Source organism: Cnephaeus nilssonii, assembly GCF_951640355.1.
Source record: "Cnephaeus nilssonii genome assembly, chromosome: 17".
Taxonomy (NCBI): Eukaryota; Metazoa; Chordata; class Mammalia; order Chiroptera; family Vespertilionidae; genus Cnephaeus; species Cnephaeus nilssonii.
In genome coordinates, this window is record NC_137088.1 from 26,134,959 (window position 1) to 26,156,512 (window position 21,554).

General features: G+C 46.6%; 1 protein-coding gene across 1 annotated transcript in view; it reads right to left on the reverse strand.

Annotated features, from left to right (window-relative positions):
• The window catches only part of CPNE4 (copine 4), a gene marked incomplete at both ends in the record, with an annotated part of 366,239 nt that extends 346,741 nt beyond the window's left edge, over positions 1 to 19,498 (reverse strand). Inside the window, one exon of the mRNA XM_079795664.1 lies at positions 19,332 to 19,498. Coding sequence (XP_079651790.1) covers positions 19,332 to 19,498 — 167 coding nt within the window. The remainder of the gene's footprint in view (positions 1 to 19,331) is intronic.
• Positions 19,499 to 21,554: the final 2,056 nt, after the last annotated feature.

Sequence of the window (21,554 nt, forward strand, 5' to 3'; positions counted from 1 at the left end):
GTTCATGAAAATGCATTTCCTAGAATTAACCTATTTCTCTGAGGTGACAATTACATTTTAATATAGGAGCTTTCTTCCCCTTCCACTGCACGTCTCAGAGGTAAACCCGTCTTTGTGCCCGTCTGTCTGTCTGTCTGTCTGTATCCATGAGCCCTGCAGCCCTATCTGCTGTGATGGCAAGGGAAGGCCATTTAAACTTGTGACACTTCATTAAGCACCTGCCCACCGCCATCCCAGCTCTAAATTAAAGTAAAGCAATTCCAAATGCACACGCCTTGGAAATGTGCTCCCTTCTGCTCGTCCAAACACACTCTAAAAAAGAAGATAAGATGAGTGCTTTGCAAGGAGGTTGCAGTCTTGATATACCAAATCAGTGTCTTGAAACTTAAACTATGGCTGGGAGAATAGCCGGGCATAGACGGGAAATATTTAAGGAAGCCCTGACACGAGCCCCGCTGAGACATGGAGAGCGATTTGACTGCTGCAGAATCAAAGGGAGCCGAGCAAAACCAGGGCGATGCACTTGAGCAAGCACCGGCACACGGAATAATGGGGAAATCTGCTCTATCACTTTATTTTTTTAAAAAAACTGTTAGCAAACTCTGCCGCTGTTAATCACTGCTCCCAGATGGCACGGCTGCCACCTTTATGAATCATGTTTTATCTCGAAAAGAGTGTCCTTTATTACCCCCCTTGGGCACGTCTCTCGGGGGGTAATGTGAAACAAGAACATGGGAGAGGCTCTGAGGGTCTCCGTGCCAGGACCAGCTTTTACCAATAGGACCGGCAGGAAGGAGGGTGAAAGTTGTATGGGATGGCAAACTCGGGGAGGCCAAGTGTTAGCATCTTCACTTCCAAGCTGCAGAAAGGGGGCCGACTTTTCCTAAAAGGAACTTCTACTCTAAGACTCTGCCTCGATTGCACTTAAACTCTTCGAAGCCCTGGGTCGGGAGTAGTCGGAAGACTCGGGTAGCTGTTGTTTTAGATGGAGGATTTAAATAAATTTGATTCAGATGCATGGGCACGGTATTGCACCAGTAGGTAGCACAATGCACTAAAAGACAAATTTGGTGCATGACTGTAAACATACATTAAATGGGGCACAAGGAGATACACACGGAAAGGGGTAAGGAAGGTTTACCGTGATGTACATATGATTTGCCCAGTTACTTGAAAACACAGAGCAATAGAGGCAACCAATACGAAACCCGGGATTCAGGAAAATTTGCCTTAATGCTCTCAACTGACACACAGTGATGCCACTTTACGGAACTGCAACATCAGCCATACTTCAGCAGATCAAAAAGCAATCTCTCTGCCTCTCGCCCTGAGGCTAATGGCTTTCAGAAGTTCTGAGTATTAGGAGCTCTCTGAAACTAAAAGCCTAGAGAGGAACAAATCCTGCTCCCCGGCAGGACTGGGCAGTCTGTCCATGCAACACGCCTCCCACCCGTGGAGCTTAAAGGGAGCAGACGCACTACATACGTGGCACAAACTCTATCTCACCCGTGTCGGTCCTGTCCTGTGCCTTCTTCCCTTCTCTTCCCCCAAAGGGAGAAAGTGGTCTGGGTTCTGCAGGTGGAAGCCAAAAGCTTCTGCGTGGGCTTCCCCCTCCTCAGCCCGGGGCTGCCCAGGTCCCCGCCTGCTCTCAGCTGCCTGCCCTGCCCCGGTGAGTGAGTCACTTACCAGGACGGGAGGCAGGCAGGGCTGCTGCGGCCGAGTCCCGTGCTCCGGGGGCTGGAGTGCCTGCAAGGAAATCCCGGGAGCAGCCTGGGACGAGGACGCACGGGCTGAGGCTCTGCTCACCTCTCAGCAGAGGCAGCGTGTCACCCTCCCAAACGAATGGATTAATCAGTGATAGCCCCGCGGTCAGGTCTGGGGAACTGAGCAGATGGAAACCCTGGCTTTTTTTTCCCCCGGCAAAGAGGACCGTGGGAACTCCAGTTACTAAAGGGGGACATGGCATATGCTCTGAATCAGGAGTCAGCTACCCAAATCATACCACAGAGCCGGAGCCTTTCTCCCAGGGTGGCACATGTCCTATTTCTCCCTGGGGCGGGGGGGTGTAGGGGACACTAAGAGCCAGGACACTGTCATCACCTCTCCTCCTTCCATCCCCCAGCAAGTAATCAATCTGGAGGTGTCTCCTCCCTGAACAATAATTTTGGAAACCAGTGGAAGTGTACGATTTTGGTACGTGAGTGAAGGGACCTTAGGCACATCTGGCACGTGACCAAGATTATGCCGAGAGCCGCGGAACACAAACCCATTCTCCAAGCCCATCTCCATAAAGCAACTCAGAACGAACATTAAGCGAAATGTTGATGCTCTCAACGCAAACCCCTTGGTTTCTCTGCATGTAAGACACTTGATATCGCTGTCAGCGGGTGGTCATGCTTGTTGACCCTTCCTAATAAGTCCAGCCGATGCTAAATGAATGTGACAGGTGGTGACTCTCAAGGCCGTGGCTGTCACTTTGGCAGACTGGGGTGCAAGGCGCCAAGACTGCTTTACCTCCTCTCTCTCTAACGTTATGTAGAATGGCCGTGCCAGAAGGATCCTTGGAGATCAAATCAAACACTTTGATTTTATAACTGGGGAAATAAAACCCAGACCAGAAGTCATTTATCTTGATATGCATAATCATTCATCCCACAAGCTCCTACTGTGTACAAGATCCTCACAATGCACAGCAACAAAATTTTATCAGTGATCCCAGGCCAGTGTGGCTCAGTTGGTTGGGCATCATCCGAAAAGTTGCTAGTTCTATTCCCAGGCAAGGCACCTGCCTGGGTTGTGGGCTCCATCCCCAGTAGGGGAAGTGCAGGAGGCAGCCAATCCATGTTTCCCCTTCACATCAATGTTTCTCTCTCTCTCTCTCTCCCTCCATTCCCCTCCCTCTAAAAATCAATAAAAAATATTTTAAATTTTTTTTCAGTTAGATATTCAGTCCATAGTCCATATTTCAGAATAATATTCCCTTGGGTTTTCTGAAGTCTATGTACATTTCCCACCTGGAGATGGTCAAATAGAGATATGCCCCGAGTGCAGGTGTTAGCAAACTTTTTCTATAAAAAGCAAGAATAACAGGCTTCATGGGCCATGCAGTCTCTGCTGCAACTACTGAACTCTGCCACTGTAGAGTGAAAGCAGCAATAGGCAGTAAGTGGTGTGACTATGTTCCAATAAAACTTTATTTACAAAAAAATAAAGTCTGCATGCTGGATTTGACCCAGGGGCTGTATTTTGCTGACCTCTGCCCTAGTGGGATCTCATTTGACAATGGCCTCTTTGGGCTGCAGATCTCAAGTTTGCCTTAATCGGGTCTTATTTCACCTCAAAACTCCCTTAGATTCGATGAAAAATAACAGAATAAGGAGCTAAGGGAGTGAACCTTATAACCAGCTATTATAATTCCTCAGACAACACAGGGGAGGAATGGGAATCAGAAATAGAACTGTTCCTGACCATCCAAGCAAAGACAGACGTTTTCACCTAAGCAACCAAGCACTGAGCCTCCCTAATGGAATGTTAGGTCTTCTCCCCGGCTAGGGAAGATGATGTTCCCACGATATTAGGTAGATTCCATCACCATGCCATCCCCATAGAAAATAACTCTCATCCATCCCCACTGGAGGCAATTCTCAGCTAGGCTGTTTAGCTTGGTCGGCAAGGCAGACGCAGGGCAGAAGTGAAGGGTCAGTCAGTAGGCAGGTCTGATCTGTGAGCCCATCACCTGGGCAGGGTGGGCGGGTGAGAAACAGGTGGCCCAGCTACCTCGCTGTTTGTGCGGCTTTAGAGAAAGGGGTTCCCCGAAGCGGCCCTTGCAACCTGCAAAACCAACAGGGTTCATCACGTAGAGTGAGCGTGTGCTGCTCACATGAGCCCATCAAGTCAGAATTTGAGAATTCTGGGCAAAAGCTCACAACTTAAGAACAGCACAAGAAACTGGGCTCCCAGGGCTCCCAGGCGATGGCCTCAGGAGATGTATCTCAGACACCCGTGGGATGTGAAGGTGAAACGGTGACTCAACAATCACTTATGCCTTAGACCCTCCTGAAAGTGCTTCTTCCCAGAAAGGTTATTTCCTCCAAAAAGTTACAATCCCCTGGCAAAGTGCGCGCTGTACCTGGAGATGCTGGGTGCAGGAATGCCTGCTGCCTCAGGTCGACCAACAGAGACGCTTCATGTCCAATTTCAGCGTTTAAGGAAGATGACAAGTGATCATCTAGCATCACGTGGTTTGGGTTGGCATGTTTTGGCTATGGGATGTGCTATGTGACACCAATCATCTGGACAAACATTTTCAAAAGTTTCTCCATGAACCAGTGACCCGGATGTTTGGTGTCAAAAAATAAACAAATAATCAGACGATGGGCAGATCCCCTTCCTAACTTCTCATCCAAGGACCCGCTACCTCTAAATAAACAGCCGCACTAAGCTGGCTGCACTATCCTCCTTAGTTCTCTGGGTTCCATAAAAAAGAAAAGGCAATTTTGAATTCATTGATCATCAGCTGAGAGCCACACTGTTATGTCAGCTCTGATTCTGTTGATTGTACTCGGTAAAACCTAACGACGCCATAAAACATCCCGAGTCAGCCAGAGAGAGCGTGTCAGTGTCGGAACAACCACGGACCATTACACACCAAAGGAAAATGTCTACGAGGACTTCTCATTCCCATTAGATAATGAGTAAAAATGATGGGAAAGGGCAGTATTTCGGTCGTTAGCCCACGATTAAACCCGATTCGGCTGCCAACGTTACATCAAATCCGCAGGCCCTCGAGCCCAATCGTGCATCTACTTTCCTTCCTATTATGAGGCAGCAGGAGGCATCTCTCAGCATGCTCGGGCTTCCCTTGTGATGGCAACACACGTCACAGGCTTTTATAAATCCTATCTTCTTAAATGCCCGCCGCTGGGATAGAGGTCCTTCAATGAACAGCAAAGCCACTATTATCTTAGCTGGTTCTGTGATTGGCAATTTAATTGTTGCTTTTCCTTACCACAGACATATAGATATAGATATAGATATAGATATAGATATAGATATAGATATAGATATAGATGATATAGATGATATAGATGATATAGATGATATAGATGATATAGATGATATAGATGATATAGATGATATAGATGATATAGATGATATAGAGATAGAGATAGAGATAGAGATAGAGATAGAGATAGAGGTATAGGTATAGACATATAGATGTATAGACATATAGACATACATACATACCATACATACACACATACATATAAAAAGGAAATTCCAAAGCAGGTTAGACTTTTCTGTAGGGAAGTCACCATCACTAGAAATATAAGCTAAAGCTTATGAGAGACTCTTATATTTTTTAAAAAAAATGGCTGGGAAGAGATGAGAAGTTTCTCATCTTTCATGGTGACCAAAGTCAGTAAAACAAATTAGGGTTCAGTATCTGAGAATGAAAGAGCTACTTTCAGTGCCATGGTTCTCAGAGGGTGAACCACTTTGTTGTAATTTCTAAGACAGTAAATGTTGACAGATGTAACCCAAATAAACAAAAGCTCTTGGTGGGTGTTCCATAATTGTTGACAGTATAAAGGGGCCCTAAGACCGAAGAGACTGACAACCTCTGGTTTACTGGAAGTAAAATGGTTTTTAAGTTTGTTCTGTCTTCTCTGCCTCCCACTAGCTGTGTAACCTTAGCCAAGTGACTTAGCCTCTCTGGTCTTCCATTTTCTATGTAACAGACTATTCTTCACAAGCATGCTTCCCTACTGAAATATAATATCCAGGAGGTCAGGATTATGCCTGTAGTGTTCATTCTCTTCATTCCATATCCCCAGAGCCTAGCACAGCCCATTGCTTCACACATAAGAGGGTCTCAATAAATCATTTTTTGAGTTGATTGGCAGGATGGCTGTGAGGATTAAATAGGACAATATGGGTAAAGTGCTCAGTGAAGCACCTGGCACATGGCAAATGTCATAGGTGCTCAGTAAATGTCAGATCCCTTTCTTCACCACTAACGCTGTTCTCAGTCGTACCACTCAGGAGAGAAAAGGCACAGTTTACCTACAGACAGTGAATGCTTAAGGTCCCCAAACTAACAGCATTAACATCACCTGAGAAATTATCACAAATACCAATTATCTGGCTCCCAACTAGCCCCACTGGATCAGAAACTCTGGAGGTGAGCCCACCAGTCTGTGTTGTAACAAGCCCTCAGGAGATTCTAATTTGTGCCCAAGGGTAAGAACCATGGCTTTAAGATATGCATGTAGTCTCCCTGGGGGAAAAAAAAAAAAGCATTTTATGATAGTAGCATAGTGGACTTTGATAGCAGCCAGTTCTCCATTGCTGGGTGCCTAGGATCTTTTTTGGACAAAGGTGGGAGATACAGAAAGTCAAACACAACCAACGTCTGTTGTGGGCCTTGCAGGGTGGAGTGACTGATTCTATATTCTGGTTATGCGTCTGGGGGCCAGTGCTGAGCATAGTTTGCATTGGAAATAAAGCTGGAACCAGCAGGAACAGAGGAAGTTATATCTTAGAGAAGCCCCAGCATAACCCTCGAGTCATCTTTGTGTCTAGGCATAAAATCGGTGGGAGGGAACAGAGGTGGGCGAGGAGAGAGAAGGTAAGTGGTTGTGTCTGTAGCTATAGAAAGCATACAATTGATTGCTGATTTCTAGTTTTCACAACTCCCTTGCAACACAGCAAACCACTGCCATTAGGGAAATTACTCATGAGTTCTAACCTTTGAGGGATGCCGCCAGCCAATAACAGCTGTAGTTTGAGTAATTTCCATATGCCCACAACAAGATGGGCGCTTCGGATGCTATAGATGCACGCTGCACATTTCGAGGCTCACAGCTATCCTAAGGCGTAGGCACTATCATTAGTCTCATTTCACAACTGTAGAAATGGAGCTTCAAGAGATTAAGCAGAGGTGGGATTCAAATCCAGGAATGCCTGACTCAAAATGTGTGCCCTTCCGGAGTAATTCTACCTGTGTATATTCAACACAGAGAAGAGTCTTGCAAATATAATGAAGCACTTTTTAGATAGGGGCTACGATTAAAAGTTAATGCATAAACTAAACCTCCCATAATAATCCTTGAAAAGAATCCCATCAATTGTTCATCAACTACAATATTATATTGTATTACACACACAATGTTGTGCGGTAATATATCTGTACAACCTCACACATTAACTTAGATTATAGAATATAGAGCACACAGTCAAAACATGAGTATTTTTAATACATGAGAGAAGATGTGGAGTTGATTTTAAGGAAGTTAAATGTACATGGGAGCCACCCACCAACAGGCCATATGCTAAGGGAATGGGCAGACACACAGGGTAACAGAAGCAGTGCTCTATGTACCAGACGGTTCTAGCAGGAAGTACCTGGAAAAACTTACATTATGCCTGCGAGAGGGCACACCCATGCCTACAGATGTTAGAAGGCAGGGGTGGTAGCACAGCCAGACCTTGAGGGCAGGTAAAGGAGGATCTGAGCCTTCTTGAGAGAAGCAGACATAGAGGATGGACAAGAAACAAAAGATATGAACCATGGATTTGAAAAAAACACCCTGGTCTTAGAATTTGAGTTGGGATACCCTAGATTTGAGCCCTCCTCTTCCTCCCCAGTTGCTAGTGCTTTGGCATTGACCCCATCTGTATAATGAAAGCCTAAGCGACCATTATGGCGGAACGACCAGAATGACCGGTCACTATGATGCTCACTGACCACCAGGGGGCAGATGCTCAATGCAGGAGCTGCCCTCTGGTGGTCAGTGCATTTCCACAGGGGGAGCGTGCTCAGCCAGAAGCCGGGCTCATGGCTGGCAAGCACAGTGGCGGTGGCAGGAGCCTCTCCCGCCTCCACAGCAGCGCTAAGGAGCAGCGAGCCGAGCGGTAAGGAGCAGTAAGCAGGCGGGCAGTAAGGAGAGAGGGGTCCTGGACTGCGAGAGGGCGCAGGCCAAGCTGAAAGACCTCCCCCCCCCACACACACACACACCCAGTGCATGAATTTCATGCACTGGGCCTCTAGTTATAAAATGAGACTAATAATATTGGATCCACAGAATTTGTATTTGTAGTGATTGCTTATGTGTTTAGGTTTATGTAGTGCAATAATTTTATTTCTTCTGCAAGATAAATATGTATTATCCAAAATAAATTAAAATCACTTTTTTAAAGTTGTATGCCCTCACCTCCCTCACCCCCGCCCTTAAATCTTCTCTGAGGACAGAGAGCAGGAGTGAGGGGGTAAGAAAAACTAATGCTTAGTGCACACCTATGACGCTGGTCCTTTGCTACTGTATATAGCTTTATCCCCCTTGTTACAAATGATGGAATAAGGCTCAGTAAGAGAGGTTTAGTAATTTTCCCAAAGCCAAACAGCTACTGAGTGGCAGAACCAGGATTTGAACCAAGTCTGGCTACCTTCTAAGCTTACACCATTATCATAACAAAACTTGACAAATGCCTGTCTTTAGCAAAATGCATTACAACCCCAGGGGTTTCTTGGCACATTCCTGAATCAGAATAAGGAAGAAAGAGATAGCATTGATCATGAAGTCAACCAAGATTGCTTGGGCAACCACTAGATGCCTAGCCCTCTTTGGGGTTCAGTAGTGAACACAACAGGGAGAGTCCTGCTCTCATGAAGGGCCCAAGGACCCCCCCAACCAGCATCAGTGGTGATTCCACCTTGCTGATTGCCTCATCTGGAAACTGGGAAGGGGTGTGCCTAATCGTGTGCAACTGTCCAGCTCTCAGAGTCTCTGATTCCATCGGAAACATTTATTGTCCTGTCCCTTTAAAATTCATTCAGGCCATGAGCTGCCCCCAAAACCAACGATTTCTACCCTTTCCCTCTAATCAGGCCTTTCCTCCAACATGATTCACACTCAATCAAGTCACAGGATTTATGGAGCAAAAGAATCCAACTGGGCTCCTCAGGAGCTCTGCCATCTACCTGGCCAGATAAAATTAGCACACCTGCCCCAGGGTGCCCATCCGGGGTTCACATCAACACGATCTCAGGCACAAAAGTCCCTGACTGATGCATTTTGTCGCTGACATCAACTCAGGCAGCCATGTGTCCCCAGTGTCTACTAATAAATTAAAAGCTTTTCTGTCACTTTAATGATGATGATAAAGCATTCCTTTCCACCATTGTACTGTCATTATTTTCCATTTTTGTTCATGCTTGTATTTTGCTCATCCATCTTTCAATAGCTTCAAAATGGAACCCTTATTTAGATTGTTCCAGACCCACCACTTAGTGGTAAGGATCTTGCTGTTGTTATATTTCAGTCACGTTTCCTTTAAAAATCATGTTCCTGTTTAAACGGAGTAAGTCAATTGCATAGGCATTTTATCTTTTGATATTGATGAAATTAGTACATACAGGGCAGTGGTACAAGCTGAGTGGATTTAAGAACCTCGATTAGCACCATTAAATATATATAAGAACCAAAGTGTATTCGGAGTGATATTCCCCTCCCCCTTCTTCTCCACAGACCCTGTTCCCTGAAATACAAGGAGAGGGAAAAAAACACCTGAATGTGAAGGACTTGAGGGACCTTTTTCCAGGCTCTTTGACACAAAGCAAGTGACTCTGGTATGTCTTACCCACATCATTCATTCATCTCTCTCCTCACACTTACCGCTGCGGCTTTTAACGTTTCTTCTCACACACCTGTCTGCCCCTCAGGCCTGCAACTTCAAAAGAGATGAACTCCACGTTTATCCCCAGTGCCTAGCACAGCGTTTGGCATTAAGGCTGTGATCAATTATTATTCAACAAACAAATGAGACCCTTCTGTAGATGTGGAGACAGAAGAATGAGGCTCAGAGGGAAAGGAAAGGAAAGGAAGTTCTGGGAGACTCTCAAGAGAAAGGGCACAGGAACTAGTATTTGCCTGCCCACCAAAATACCGGACACTAGCCCGGCCGGTGTTGCTCAGTGGTTGAGCGTCGACCTATGAACCAGGAGGTCATGGTTCGATTCCTGGTCAGGGCACATGCCCAGGTTTCAGGCTTCATCTCCTCCATGCAGGAGGCAGCCAATCAATGATTCTCTCCCATCATTGATGTTTCTATGTCTCTCTCTCTTTTTCTAAATACCAATAAAGAAAAAAAATTAAAATACCGGACACTTTTAAACACTACATGAGTGTTAGCATCTGGAAAATGGGACTAATCATTATTAGTCCCATTTTCCAGATGCTAACACTCATGCAGGTGAAGTGATTCACTCAAAGACCTGCAGCTTAAAAACTATAAACCCAAGAGTCAAACCAGGTAGTTCTGCCTCTGGGGGAACCAAGAGCAGCCAGACTCCAGACTGCCAGGCAGAATCCTGAGAGCAGTCAGACTGCCCAGCCACTGGGCAACCCAACCAGGCACTGGAAGCGCCCCACCTGGTGCTGAAGGCAAAACCTGTGTCCCCTCTCTGCAGCGCGGTAATTTGGGCTGGAGAGTGAGAGGTGACCGAAAAACCCATACTTCACACCTGGGCACCTCTTTGGGGTTCTGTCAAAACCCATCTAGGAGCCTTCAAGTCCCTCTCATGGTCCGGGGAGGTGGACTCCGCCGGTGCTCTGGCGCCCTCTAGCGACCATCCGCTCTAATGCCAACTCTCTCCCACCCTTCCCTCTTGCCTCACCAGCCCCTAGGGCTGCCCTGGCCTTGGACCCCTGTCAGCCTGATTTTGTTCCTCCTCTCTCTCAAAGAGAAATGAACTGCCCTACAGATGTTTGGGATCTCTTGGATAAGGAAGGCCTTTTAGTCAATATACCTTAACCCTCAGAAGGTTTCTAGAATTAACCTGAAAGACTGTATTTTCCCCCTGATGTTTCCAAGGAGAACTGTCTCTAGTTTTCTAAATAATAAGAGATACCAAGTTAAAAATATGGTGTTCTGCACCAGAGATAGAAAAGCAGCATTTTAGAAAGTTTGTTCCTTTTGCAGGCACCTTTCATTTAAAACAGAATAAAGGATTCCCCTGTGGGTTCCTGGAACTGTAAACACTCATAACATCTCTGTTTACATTATTGACTCCGTTGTGACATTTAAAATAGGAAGCTAAGACTGCATGAGCAATTCTTCACAAAACATGCACATTAACAGGGATGGCTGCAGACAATGACTTTGTATAAATTTAATCATCTCTATTGGGTAAGTATTACACTGGCTCCTAGAGACAGCAATGTAATAAGTCCCAAGCCTGCTCCTACCAAACCCTCCAATGGATGTGGGAGTCCCACCCCCCACAAACCACCCCCAACTCAGTAAACATTATCAGTACATGTGGCGCCAGAGATTGGCGCCACCACAGTAATTCTCTCCAGGGAACTTGAGTCTCTCTATGAGAGGACTAATCAACAGGGTTGTTGAATGAGTCCCCTGATCTTGAGCAAGTCATCTCTCTGAGGTTCAGTTTCCACAACTGTCAAATTAAACAGCTCGAGTCCATAGATTATCCCCACATTCTCTTCCAGTTCTGAGAGTCATAGATTCGAAGTGATGAAGTTGTTCACAGCATAGAGATGAATGTACCACAAGCCAGCTTAGGTGGTCTCCCCGCTAACCCCCTGAGTGTACTAAAGTCATAGGACTGGAATAAGCCTTCCCAAATTTGTCATCCTGGTCACTTTCAGCTCTTCAAGACTTGCCTTCAGGTCTTCAGTATTTACTGAGCTGAGAGCTACGGTTCACAAGAGGCTTTCCCGAGAATACAGCAGACAAATAAAGGTCTTCCTGGGATTTGCCAACTTAAGGAAAACATACTATGCATCATATATATTTAGTAGTTCCTGGACTAAACAGAAAGCTCCACATACATGAGGTTTCTAGCAGAGAAAAGACTGAAAGTATTGTGCAGTCACACAAGTTTTATTAGATACCACTGGTTGAATTCCATGCTAATGGAGGCCTGACTATATATTTTCTATTTCAAGTAACATAGAAAAGACAGTACATCTTGCCTGACCCATTTATTGAGCCTGCTTTTAGACCTACCACCAACCTTTACATAAACACCTTACCCAAAAAAATGCATTTGTACTCTAACCCCTTAATTTTCATAACATGCTTCCCTCAAAAGAAAAACCATTATAGAATTTTTAGGACAACCCTCAAAAGCATGAAGGTCTTGTAATCTGTTCTTTACCATCTACATTCAATCAGGAGAAAGTCAGAGTCGAATGCAACTCTATTATTCTGTGCCGCAAGGTCAGTTCTAATGCACCATAGGATGGTCTTGAACCATGTGACATTTTTAAATGCATTTTAAATTTTCTGTCTTGATATTTTGTGAGTCTAATATACTGACTACGGTTGCCAAGGAAATATGACTTAGGGTTATAAATGGATCCAAAGGGGCTTTGTGGTTTAAAAAATATATTAACAAGACAAAAATGGAAAGATCAAATACAGAGAACAAATTTGGCTTTTTTCCTCCCCCCACCCCCCTTCAAAATGCATACCGATCTGCAGGCTACGTCTCTGATTAAAAAGTATGAAGACTCAAGAAGTGGCTTTCCCAACTCAAGAAGAGACTTTCTCCCAATCAGTCAAGTTGACACCGTCAGAGTACCCTCCTCACCTTCTGTTTGGGATTCAGATCCCTGTGAAAGTGTGCGACATTGATTACACACATGAGCTGCTCCCCTCCAATATGTTTACCTCCAAATGGAAAATCCTTTCTTTATGTGACTAAAGGTCCAGAGTGTTACATATCAGGGAACTTATAAAATGAAGATGGATAAAGGCATAGCACAAAGCTTATAAATACATCCAGTTATGTTCCAAAAGATTCAAATGCAGATGAAAATTGAGATTCCACCATTAACCCATTTTTTTTATCCATCATTATTTCTTATAGTCAGTATAACTTTAACGTGTTCAGTCATGATGGTGGACTCAGTCTGAAGATGGGAACCATCAAAGCTGCCGTTTGTTGGAATACTACCTAAAACAACTCTGGAAACAGATAACATCTTTGCTTCCTATTAACTGAAATGAGGTCTTTCTAAATAAAAAAAAATCCACAAGCAGATCAAGAAACACTTTAATGCAAGACACTCTTTAATTAAAACCTCTAAAAGCAGGGTCCCCTTAAGACAAACCTATGAGTCAAGCAAAATGCTACTTTGCCACCAGATCGCTGGAGATAAACAGAAGTCTTAGAAGCACAATTGAAAAACAACTCACAAACCTCAGGGCAACTGTTTTAAAAGGAATATTTAGAAGCTCTAGTAAAGTGGCTGTCCCATGCTGGGAAGGACATTGGACCCCATCTGTGCCTGCTCCCACTAGAGCAGGATGGGAGTATGTCTGGAAGAATAAGAAGGAGGCTGACCACTCAAAGGAGAGGCATCGGTCTGGGACGGCGAGAGCATTCACATGATAACACATGACAAGACCCTTGGTTCCATTATAGGCAAGCTCTTCCCACTCACCCATTCAAAACTGCCCAGGATTTGACATCCACTCCTTCTATGAACGGATACTCCCTTTTATGTAATGACCAAGGGAAATCGCCTAGTTTTGATATGGTTTTGAGTTTGATACTTGTGAAACCCTCAGAATCTTCCCGTCAGAGACAATGAGTAGAATCTGGTCTTTATTAGGACCCACTATTAACACAGGTGTTCTAACTGTAATTGCCAATCCTATTTTTATCCGCCTCCCAGGTGTGACCACCTTTGACCTGCTCTGAGCTCAACCCCCTGGTCTGCTAGGACTTGGTCAGTCTTTCTTTAAAAAATGGACAGGCAAAGAAAATGAATTTAACCTAGAGGCAGCAGCTCAGTAAGGGAAATGAAAACATCAGACGTTATCTAATCGAAGCCATAGCCATCCTGAGCTCCGTCTTATCTGCTGGGTCATAAAAAGAAACGGGACCTTCCTAAACTTAAAGGGCATAAAAATAAGGAAAGTTGTTGCTTCTCTCTGACTCCTGGGGGATGTGCTATGCAGTTTAACCAGTATATATATATATATATATATATATATATATATATATATATATATATATATATTCACTACAATATATCATCCTGGATTGAAAACACCTAGGCTCTAGGAAAGTTTGTGTGTGTGTGTGTGTGTGTGTGTGTGTGTGTGTGTGTGTGTTTAGGGGGAGGGTGTTGTTTGAGAATAGGGATTGCTAAGAGGGCAGTAGAAAGAAGGGATGGGAAGAAAAGACTATTTCATTTGAAGATAAAGTAGTTTTTCCATAAGAGCAGGGTTTAATCATAGTTTCAGGAGAACACGAGTTTTGGAGTACCTTGGACAGCTAAAAAAAAAAAAAAAAAAAAATGCTGTTTAAGAAACCGAGAAGCAAGCGAGCCAAGAACCACCAGAGCAATGCATTAACAATTCCTGGCAAAGCAGCAAGAGGGGGGAGAGTTGGTTTTGCACAGTTGTGAACGCAGGTGTAAAGGCGCAGGGACTCTCCCAAAGGCACAGCGATCCTATGTGGCATCCGTGGGTCAGCTGGGGCAGGAGGGGCGAGGGGGGCTCTGTTATTTCTCCTGCAAAGTTTCCCCAGGCACTCTCCCCGGTCCTCCTTCTTCCCTCCCCCCACCCCCGGAACCCCCACGGCGCGCACTTCACACGCTCCAGGGATGGGATCTTCAACTCGGCAGCCTGCGATTTCTGCGGTTTCTGCGGGAGCCCGGCCAGCTCTGGGGCTGGAAGCCAGTCTCGCCAGGCCGCCGGGGACGCGGCCGGATCGGGGGAGGAGGGGGGCCAGGGGGAGGGTGAAAACCAACCAGGAGGAAGGATGGGTGCATCTTCCTAAGAGCATCTCTCAGGCTTCCCCTTCGCCCCACCGGACGGTCATCAACACTCATTAGACTTGGCTGGGCCACCTCCTAACGGTCCCCCTGGGTCCCACCCTAACAATCCGGGGCGTCTGCGATACCACATCTCTTCAGTGGGCTGTGGCCAGCGCTCCAGGGGTCCCTCCAGTCCTGGCCCCGGCCCCTTACGCCCCCGGCTACTTCCCTTAACCCAGGAAGGCGTGCAGAAGAACTTGGCCGAATCCAGGGACGTGCAAGCCGATTGATTCGTGTAAAGTCCGGGAGCCCCGGGCGGGCGCGACGGGAGGATCCGGGGGGGGGGGGGGGTTGCAAAGGGGTTGGGGAGCGGGCGGAGAGGCCGAACGCACCGCCGCCAGGTGAAGCCATGGGAAACCACTCCGAGCCCCCAGCGCTTTCTCGCCGCCGCCGTCGGAGGGAGAGCCGCAACTTCGGCCAGGACTCTGCCCCCCTCCTCCCCTAGGTCTGGCCCAGCACTGCCCTCCCCCACCCCGCCGGGACTCCCAGGACCGGCCACTCGGCGGGCGCCCCGGGTCCCCCTCCGCGCGGCCTCCCTCCCCACGCGCCCCACCCTACCTGGGCGAGCTGGGCGATGGCAGAAAGGCGAGAGGCAAGGGATCACATCAAAGTTCCCTCGCTTGGAAGCCCATGCTGGCAGCCCCTTCTTAACGCCACCACAGCCGCGATAAACAAGCCAATCCGAGCGCAATCCAGGGCAATCTCAAAAGTTGGTCTGACTACGCAGCAGCCCCCACACACTTTGCAGCCGCAGCGCCCCGGGAACACAGGAATGCAGAGTTGGCGTTCGCTTACCTGGGTGTGCCAACCTCGAGGAGTAGAGAGAGAATTCAGCCCGGGAATGGCCTGTCCCGCCCCCAGGATGCAAAATGCAAAATCCGGCTTTGGGGTGCAGGTGGGTGGTGTGGAGTGGTGTTTGTGTGTGTGTGGGGGGGGGGTCGGGCTTCCCTCCCCCCCTCGTCCTCCGAACCAGTTTAAAAACAGCGGCTGGAAAAGATGCTGGGAGGAGAGTTTGGTCTCTCCGGAAACCCTGACTCCATTCTTGGTGATGGGGGCTGGGGAGAGGAGGAAAATGTTGGGGGGAGCAGCCTGGTACTCAGTTAACTCGGAGTAAAGTGGAGGGTACCGGGGGCGGGGGAGGAGCGGAGAGGAGCCGGGGAGGAAGGAAGGAAAGAGAGTCGGGGAGGCGAGCGGGTGGCGGGGAGATGGCAGCTTCTCGGTGCAATTTCCACCTTCTGACGAAACCCATGCGCCCAGCAACCCGCGAGATACTAGTTGGGAAACCTCCGCGCGAGCGCCCCCTGGGGGGTTCCGGCGGCGAGAGCGCTGCCCCGGGCACGCGAGTCCGCGGCCCCGCCCCGGGCTGGGCGGGTGACGCGCGGGGGTCCAGCCGCGTCCACAGTCCGGGCTTCCTGCTCAGCTCCATCGCTCACACCTGCTCCCGGGGACATTTCAGTCTTTGGGGTAAAGCGGAAATATCTGCGAGAGGATGGGATTGATTTTATTTTTTATTTTTTGCACAGATTCAAGGAAACTCCTTGGATGCATGTCAACTCCCACCCAAAATGAAGAGATCGCTCACCTCCCTGTATGATGGGACCCCGATAATTATTTTTTTCGTAAATGCATGGGAAAAAAAAATGAATGCACAACCAGGCTTTTTGTTCATCCCTCATGTCTTTCTAAATGCATCCATCTCACAAATAAGATTTTTAAGTGCTTAGGGGGTACCTGTGTTTAAAAATAGACAGAAACACGCTGTCTTGTGGAAGTGGGGGCCTCATGCTATGAAGCACTTTAGAAAGTGTAGCTTCCCTGTTCCAAACTTATTCGGTCACATTCAGAAGAATGAGCAATGGGGGAACATATTGTGTCTGATTGTTTCTACAACAGAACAACTAGACAACTCAGCATGTAAATATGGTCAGAATCACAATTCAGACTTCAGAATCCATAGGGTTCAGAAAAGACTCTGACATTGAGATGGCATGGAGGATGTCACAATCTTGTATGGGTAGGGATCTAGGGAGGCCAGCGGGTCTTCACTCCATCCTCTTTAGGCACTAACTAACCAGTGTCCCTTCACCTAAAGCGCTTATCAGCCATGAGCCTTTCACCAACCACAGAGCTCTCAATTTCAAAGTCATAGAAGGAAAAATAATAGGGTGAGGGGCAGGCGCCCCACTAATAGTTCTATGGTGGCAATGAAGATCTTTGAAAGGAAGAAAAAAAGCCTTCAGAAAGAAAAAAAAAAAAGACATTTTCTTCCCCCAAGTCACCTCCCAAGATCTTCTAAAATAGGAAAACATTAAGCACGGCCCCTAGAAAGGAGCTTAGGGAGTTTGACTGTAGACTGAAGCTCCTTTGATTCCCTTTGATTGGAAAAACTTGGGTCAGGTGGTGTGGTTGAGCACGTGCAGATCATTGTGGCCTTGGGATATGGGAGTGCACTAATGGGCCAGGCCTTCCACGGTGTAGCGAGCATTCAGTTTGCTCTAAGCTGTCCTGGAGCTAGGGTGTCGCCCCACTGGATTCACACTGAGAGTAAAACACAGTGTCGGTTCCCCAAAGGAAATTCAGGGTCTTCCTACCGAGAAAGGAGAGATAGATGCTGGACAGACAAAGTCAGCATATGTTCACTAAATATAAAAATACTAGAGGCCCGGTGCACGAAATTCGTGCACGGAGGGGGGTTGTCCCTCAGCCCAGCCTGTACCCTCGCCAATATTGGACCCCTCAAGGGATGTTCGACTGCCTGTTTAGGCCCGATCCCACCGGACATCCCTCTCACAATCCAGGACTGCTGGCTCCCAACTGCTTGCCTGTCTGCCTTCCTGATTGCCCCTAACCACTTCTGCCTGCCAGCCTGATCACCCCCTAACCACTTTGCTGCCAGCCTGTTTGCCCCCAACTTCCCTCCTCTGCCAGCCTGGTCACCCCTAACTGCCCTCTCCTGCAGGGTTGATCACCTCCAACTGCCCTCCCTTGCAAGCCTGGTCCCTCTCAACTGCCCTCCCTTGCAGGCCGGGTGCCTCCCAACTGCCCTCTCCTGCTGGCCATCTTATGGTGGCCATCTTGTGTCCACATGGGGGCAGGATCTTTGACCACATGGGGGCAGCGATATTGTGTGTTGCAGTGATGATCAATCTGCAGATTACTCTTTTATTACATAGGATTAAGCCCGAAAATATTCCTTCCAGGTTTAATGGAGAAGTAGCCTCAACGGTTAACTTAAGTTTGAGCTGGATTGAACTATGAAAGATGAAGAGAAAGGCAAGTCATTAAAGCATTTCCTTGCATGTTGCCCATGTCCTCTGAAATTTAAGTCCCATGAAGGCAGGTCCTAGTCTGTTTTGTTGTCTTGTTCATGATTATAACCCCAATGCCTAACGCAATGTGTACCACTTAGCAGGTAACCCACAAGCATTTTGTTAAATTAATTTTTTTTAATTTTTAAATTTATTTTTATTTTTTAAGTTGATTTTAGAGAGAGGGGGGAAGGGAGAGGGACAGAGAGAAAAATTGATGAGAGAGAAAAATCAATTGGCTGCCTCCTGCATGCCCCCTACCCAGGATCCAGACCCAAACCCGGACAATGTGCCATGACCGGGAATCGATCCTATGACCTCTTGGTTCATGGGTCAGTGCTCAACCACTGAGCCACACCAGCTGGGCTGTTAAATTTTTAAATAATACCTTAGAGATCATTTAACACAAACCTCTTATTTTATAGGTAAGAGAAAAAGAACCAAGATGTGCTGAGCAGGTAGTTTCCAGACAATCTGGTAGGCACTCTATTGACCATCCCATTTAATTTTCTCAACTACTTACCTGAGTAGGTTTTATTATACCTACACACACACACACACACACACACACACACACACACACACAACTGGGTTTATATTGTCAGGATAACCACACCAGGGAACACAACTAGTTAATGGGAGAACCCGGAGTGTTCACTGAGGCAGGCTCTGAAGGACCAACTCATAGGAGCTAGACATGAACCTGAGAACGGAAGTAATAGAGTGGGAGCCCATAGGGAAGGATCCAGGGCTATCGTGTGTGGTCCCCCATGTTAAAAGCATAGACACACAAATGAAACGCAATGCCACAACTTGTCACAAATATGCTTTCCTCTGCCAGCAGCCTTCAGCTCCCTAATTAGAAACAAACAGTCGCCTGCCTGCAAGCCGGTGTGCAGAACACACGTGCAACTTTATGCCAGAAACTTGGATTTTTTTTTTCTCAAGGCATGACAATGAAGGTAAATTCAAAGCGGCTCCTTGCAGGGCACAGAAAGCAGAACTGCCTCCCACATCTCACATGAAGCCAACAGCTCATCTCTACAAATAAAGACATCTAATCAGCTAATGAACTATGGTTGCAGTCATTGAGCCCACAGCAAGCTGCTCACCAGAGTCCCTTCAACAAGGGTGACAGCCAAATCGCCTTATCTGCATCACTCACCTCCTTCCAACTCTCCTTTTCATGGATGCTGAGCTGCTGGGTTCTACAGCCATAGTCGAAATTCTCTGGAGCCACGGCACCCCCGGTGTTCCCAAGCCGCAGAGGAGGCTCCAGCTCTGGGTACATTCACCAGCCCGGTCTCTGTTTAATAACATAAGGGGAGGCATTCGCTCGCTGTCCTATGCCAATATGAAAGGCACCTCACCCATCAGTGTGACAAGGGAAATGCTGGAACGGAGCCAGGGAACAAAAGGGAAGAAATGTGGATTCTTACCAAGGCAGTTGATACCATGCTTTAAAGGGCAGCAGATGATGAAGGGGGAAAGCAGGCAGAGTCGGTGCCCTGCGCTGAAAACCTTGGATCCTTCCCTGAATGAGTCAGGATGAGCATTTTGTTTGGAAATGGAATTTCTGTCTTCTTTCTGTCTGTCTGTCTGTCTGTCTTTTCGTTCTTTCTTTCTTTCGGCTGTAGGATGGTTCACACTCAACTCGTCAAGGGGACTGCTGTAAATAACAGGATCTATTTTTGAGGCTTTGGATCAAGTAAGAACCTTGAATTTCTCCCTAGGGTTATTTATAGCTCAAAATGTGTCTTTGTTTTTTTTTTTTTATTTCATGTGATTTTGAGAACTGACTGATAGGTCTGCCTCTGGTGTTGCTGTACATGCCTGAGATGGGTTGTGTTACTGGAAAGCAGAGCGCAACGCTCTAAGAAAGCCCTTCTAATATGCTGAGAGTTGAGAGGACTATATGGCGCAAGCTGCTGCAGGGAACACACCTCCCACTGTCTGTCATTCTTCTGTAAGAGGACCCTATTTGACCCCTGGTATCTCTAAAGCCATCACTAACCCATTATGCCAGGAAGGGGCGCCTTATACTCTTGCCTACCAGTAGGTGGCATTAAACTCCCTTTAGCTTTTCTTCATTGCATTATTAAAAACCAGAGACAGAGAACTCTTTCTTTCTGAGATTTTACATTTGCCCAATAGTGATATTTTAAAATACACTAAATCAACTCTATTATTTTCAAGTAAATTATTCCATTTATCTCTTAATTAGGTCCCTCGGTCATGCCTCTCAGCCTCATTTCCTCCTTGTGAAAAGAAGGTATTTGAACTCCATCTCTGAGATTCTGGTTTTCATCTATATAATATCTGCCCAGCCACACCACTCCTCATGTTTGTGATAAACTCATTAATACACCATTCCTTTGGGTTTAAGAGATGTTAGCATGCAACTCTTACTGAGTTGCAGAATCTGCTATTTGCCTAGCCTATATTCACTTTTGTTCATTTTTCCTTATTAAGAATAGCAGTTTTGTGGGAGGTGGCAATGTGCTCAGCCCCAAACCCACATTTTCCAGCCTTGCTTGCAGATGGGGTAGTCATGTGACGAAGATCTAACCCTGCACTGTCTCATATGGTAGCCACTAGACACACATAGCTACTTACATTTAAATTTATTGACATGAAGTAAAATTTAAAATTCATTTCCTCAGTGACACCAGCCACATTTTATTTTTAAATATGTTTTTATTTATTTCAGAGAGTGAGGAAGGGAGAGGAAGAGAGAGAGAGAGAAACATCATCAACATGAGAAACATTGATCGGCTGCCTCCTGCAGGCCTCCTACTGGGGATTGAGCTGGCAACCAGGGCATGTACCCTGACCAGGAATCAAACCTGCGACCTTTTGGTGCTTGGGATGACACTCAACCAACGGATCCACACTGGCCGGTACACGTTTTAAATGCTAATAGTCACAAATGGCTAGCAGCTACCACCTTGGACAGTTCCGATACAGGACATTCCCAGCATCACGGAAAGTTCTGCTGTACATGCTGGTCTTGCCATTGAGATGTCAGTGGAAGTTATAGGGCAGTTTCCATGATCATCTTAAAAGGGAGGGACATACTGACTCAGCTGGCCTGTTCCTTTATCCCCTCCTCCCCCTCCCTTCTTTCTGCCTAAAGGAGAAGGTGGGTCAACCATCATGTGGCTGTGAAGCAGCAAGCATTTGCTAAGGCAGGATAAGCAGAAAGATAAAAGGAACCTGGGTCTTGATATCATGAAGGCAGGCACGTTGTCATCAATTTTGTTATGAGGAAAATAAAGCCACCGGTTGAGTCAAGCCATTATTTTCAGCTTTTTGTTACTAACAGCCCAATATTACTTCTAACTGATCGACCTTCAGAAAGTTTACCTGGACAATTTTTATTAATGGC